At 41.0% G+C, this 3,082-nt stretch overlaps 1 protein-coding gene across 2 annotated transcripts in view; it reads left to right on the forward strand.

Annotated features, from left to right (window-relative positions):
- LOC137996098 (beta-catenin-like protein 1) overlaps positions 1–2,768 on the forward strand; it is a 24,867-nt gene extending 22,099 nt beyond the window's left edge. For both annotated transcript variants that reach the window (XM_068841530.1, XM_068841535.1), the window contains exon 16: positions 1,925–2,768. In XM_068841530.1, the coding sequence (XP_068697631.1) occupies positions 1,925–2,013 (89 nt within the window). In that variant the 3' untranslated portion in view covers positions 2,014–2,768. The remainder of the gene's footprint in view (positions 1–1,924) is intronic.
- Positions 2,769–3,082: the final 314 nt, after the last annotated feature.

A 3,082-nucleotide genomic window follows, 5' to 3' on the forward strand; every position in this document is an offset into this window, starting at 1 on the left:
GGAATTTTGTAAGTTTACAAAGTCTTTATGAGTCGTATCTTTCCCATAATATACTGCTCGTCCTTTCATTGTTGGGAGTTGTTGTGTCTGTTTGCACACAACTTCCAACACCATCCAACATCTGCATGCAGGGTTGCGTCTGTTTGCATGGGGCTTTAATTGCTGGGCCTCGCCTCTGGCTAAAGCAAATTGGGATAACTGGTTATTGTAGCCCAGTCCTGATTTTGTTCTGCTCTCTGTTAAGAGATATCTCATAGTACAATGGTCGAATATGGTGCGATAAATTAACTGCCAGGCGGATGTCAATCTCGCCTCTCGATACCTCGTGGTTTCTCCTTTGATCAGAACAATGGTGGGCTCTACTAACAAGGATCTTTCTTCTCTGTGCAAATTGTGTTACCTTCAGCGATGTCCGCCGATAAAATGCACGTTAGCAGTCCCTTGAAACAAGGAACTATCAAAATGCGCTCGAAATCAAAGGCTGGTGTGTTTTTTTTAGTACAATAGCTCCGAAAAAATAACATTGAGTAAATTAACAATCAGTTTATATAGCCAAGCAAAAATTCTCTACGCGTTGGGAGACTGAAAATCAAATCAAACAAAAGCAGATCAATTCAATTTTTTTTTTTCGTGGAGAGAGGAAAACCTCTCTAAGCAAAGTAGAGCTCAACCCATCATCATCATCATCATCATCATATCTTTATTAACCCTTTTATTTTAGAGCGGTTTTCAAATGAGTGTCGTAAAACCAAAACCAAAGTAATTACTTTGGCCAATCAAAAAGGACGGAGGCAAATCCAGCAAACCAATCAAAACTCGAAGCAATTACACGTAGCCGACACAAAACGCGGGAAAATGTGCACGCGCGAGCCACAATTGGTTTTGGTTTCACGTCTGATTGGTTGAAAAAGTGGCGCGAGAACTTTGAACCAATCACTGAGTGAAGTAATGCAAAACCAAAGTAATAGACCTTATTCACGATAGCCGCCATGTTGCATTTGCTATTATCATGCAAATTAGCGACACACTTCTAAGGGGGCAAACAACACAAGTGAGTGGTTATAACGAACATCTTAGCTACACAAATGATTTGTTTCACGTTCATTGAATGTTTATCACCTGAGCAGTAAAATACAATCATTACACAAGTTACTTCGACGTTTTTTTTAGTGACAAATGAGCAGATAACGAAGTAGAAAGTCAAAATGTCAAAGGCAATCGAAAGATATGTTTTTTTTAAAAAGGTACTTAGCTCTAAATACGAAAATGGACTTTTTGCAATGTTATTTCGATATTTCGACGAGCCGATTTTCAGCAATTTGCTTTTTTTTCCGATGTTTGCCCCCCAGCGTAACACATGGCTAATTTGCATGACAATTTGAAAACCAACATGGCGGCCATCGTGAATAAGGCCTATTCACTAATTACTTTCGAAACTCAATTGAAAACCGCTCTAGAGTAGCTTGTTGTAGCGTTTACTTTCCCAAGCATGATATACCACAGAGGACAGACCACAACACCGCGAACTCTTCCCTACTCTTGGCAAATAGTGTGTGAGTTCTTTTACGTCCCACAGGGTTATGAGCATTTAAGGGTTCTGAGACGGGGCTCACCGAGAAGACTAGAGAGTCTAACTATTTGCAGATGTCATTACTTCTCAGTTATTTAAAGACCCTGCGGGATCAGTGGTCGGGCCGGAGTTTTGATCCCGCGACCTCCCGAACAGTGGTCAGAGGAACCGGACAAATAAACCCACATATAACGCCGCGTCCTGGAATTGAAACCTGGACACTGGTGAAAGGCAAAATGTTCTCTCACCGCTGTGTCAACCCTGATCCCTAAACTAGGTTAATAGGAAGGGAACAAAGACACTTGGTGAGCAAAAAAAATTGAAATTTGGTGTTGTTTCTCTTTCACCAATCAGAATACGCTGCAAGTGTGGGGGACGCAAAAAGCAAGGAGAGCAGAGAGGCTGAGAAGAAGAGAATCCTTTCCCTCATCGACAGATTCTAATACGGTCATTGTTTAGTGGATCTCTAAACTCCAGAAAACTTCACGAGGAAACGATTTTCATGTTTACTTCGGTACATCCAAAAGAAAGTGACCTCGTTGAGAAATCCTTGTACAAATCAATTGAGCATTGCTGTTATTGCTGAGAAGAATACCATGGAAGCTTTGGTAATCAGCGAAAAATTCCTCGGATTATCCAAAAGAGCTTGTTTCGACGCCGATACGTTTTCATTCAATTCCATAGAAAAGACGTCTTGTTGCTAAGAAACTTGGCAAGAACGCTTGCCCAGTAAACGCTCAATCCCTTTTTTAACTAAAACGTTCGTATCTCGCCTATTTATGTATTTGAAACCTCGGGCGCTTTCTTTTTTGTGGAAAACCAGGTGTTTCCGGTGGTAAATCAAATGGAACAGACTTTATGAGTGGAAGGTTCTCGTTTTTGCCAAAATTATTGGAAATTTCTTTACCATCTGCTGCTTCTCACTAGTGCCTTGCTCCTTGATAATTAAAGGCGTGGTTTTTGGCCGCGAAAGGGTTTGTTATTGTAAATAGTTAGTACTCCGTGCAAAAGGAACGCGCCCGTCGCGTTCTGTTTTGATTGAGAGAAATGGAAATCGCCCGGTGTGTCAACATTGAACCACCTCGTCTCCAGGGTCACTGATGTCCCTGGGAACGATTAACATTTTAAATGTTCGAAATCTCTTGTAATTTGTTTGTATCACTAGCTTGATTAAAACAGCTTTTGAAGAATCTGCAAACTCTTTGATAGCAGTTTTATCATTTGGAAGAGAACCTGTAAGTTGTGATTGACTGGTGACGAAAGTACTAATGCACGTTATTCTTCCAAAACGAGAAGCTCCAAAAAGCTTACACTGGGTTGCCTGTGGTACGCGTTACACAAAGAACTGCAGCGTTCCAGTTAATTTTTTCAAGTGGGGCGTCATTAAGACCATTTGACGGGTCACCCACATGTCGCGCTAGCAGAGGCCCTTTGGCTCACACGTTTAATTATTTTGTAATGTCCTGTCCCATTTTAAGGTCTTTTAGTCTTTTAAGCTTTCGTAATAAATTC

Source organism: Montipora foliosa, chromosome 1 (genome assembly GCF_036669935.1).
Source record: "Montipora foliosa isolate CH-2021 chromosome 1, ASM3666993v2, whole genome shotgun sequence".
In the NCBI taxonomy this organism is placed as follows: domain Eukaryota; kingdom Metazoa; phylum Cnidaria; class Anthozoa; order Scleractinia; family Acroporidae; genus Montipora; species Montipora foliosa.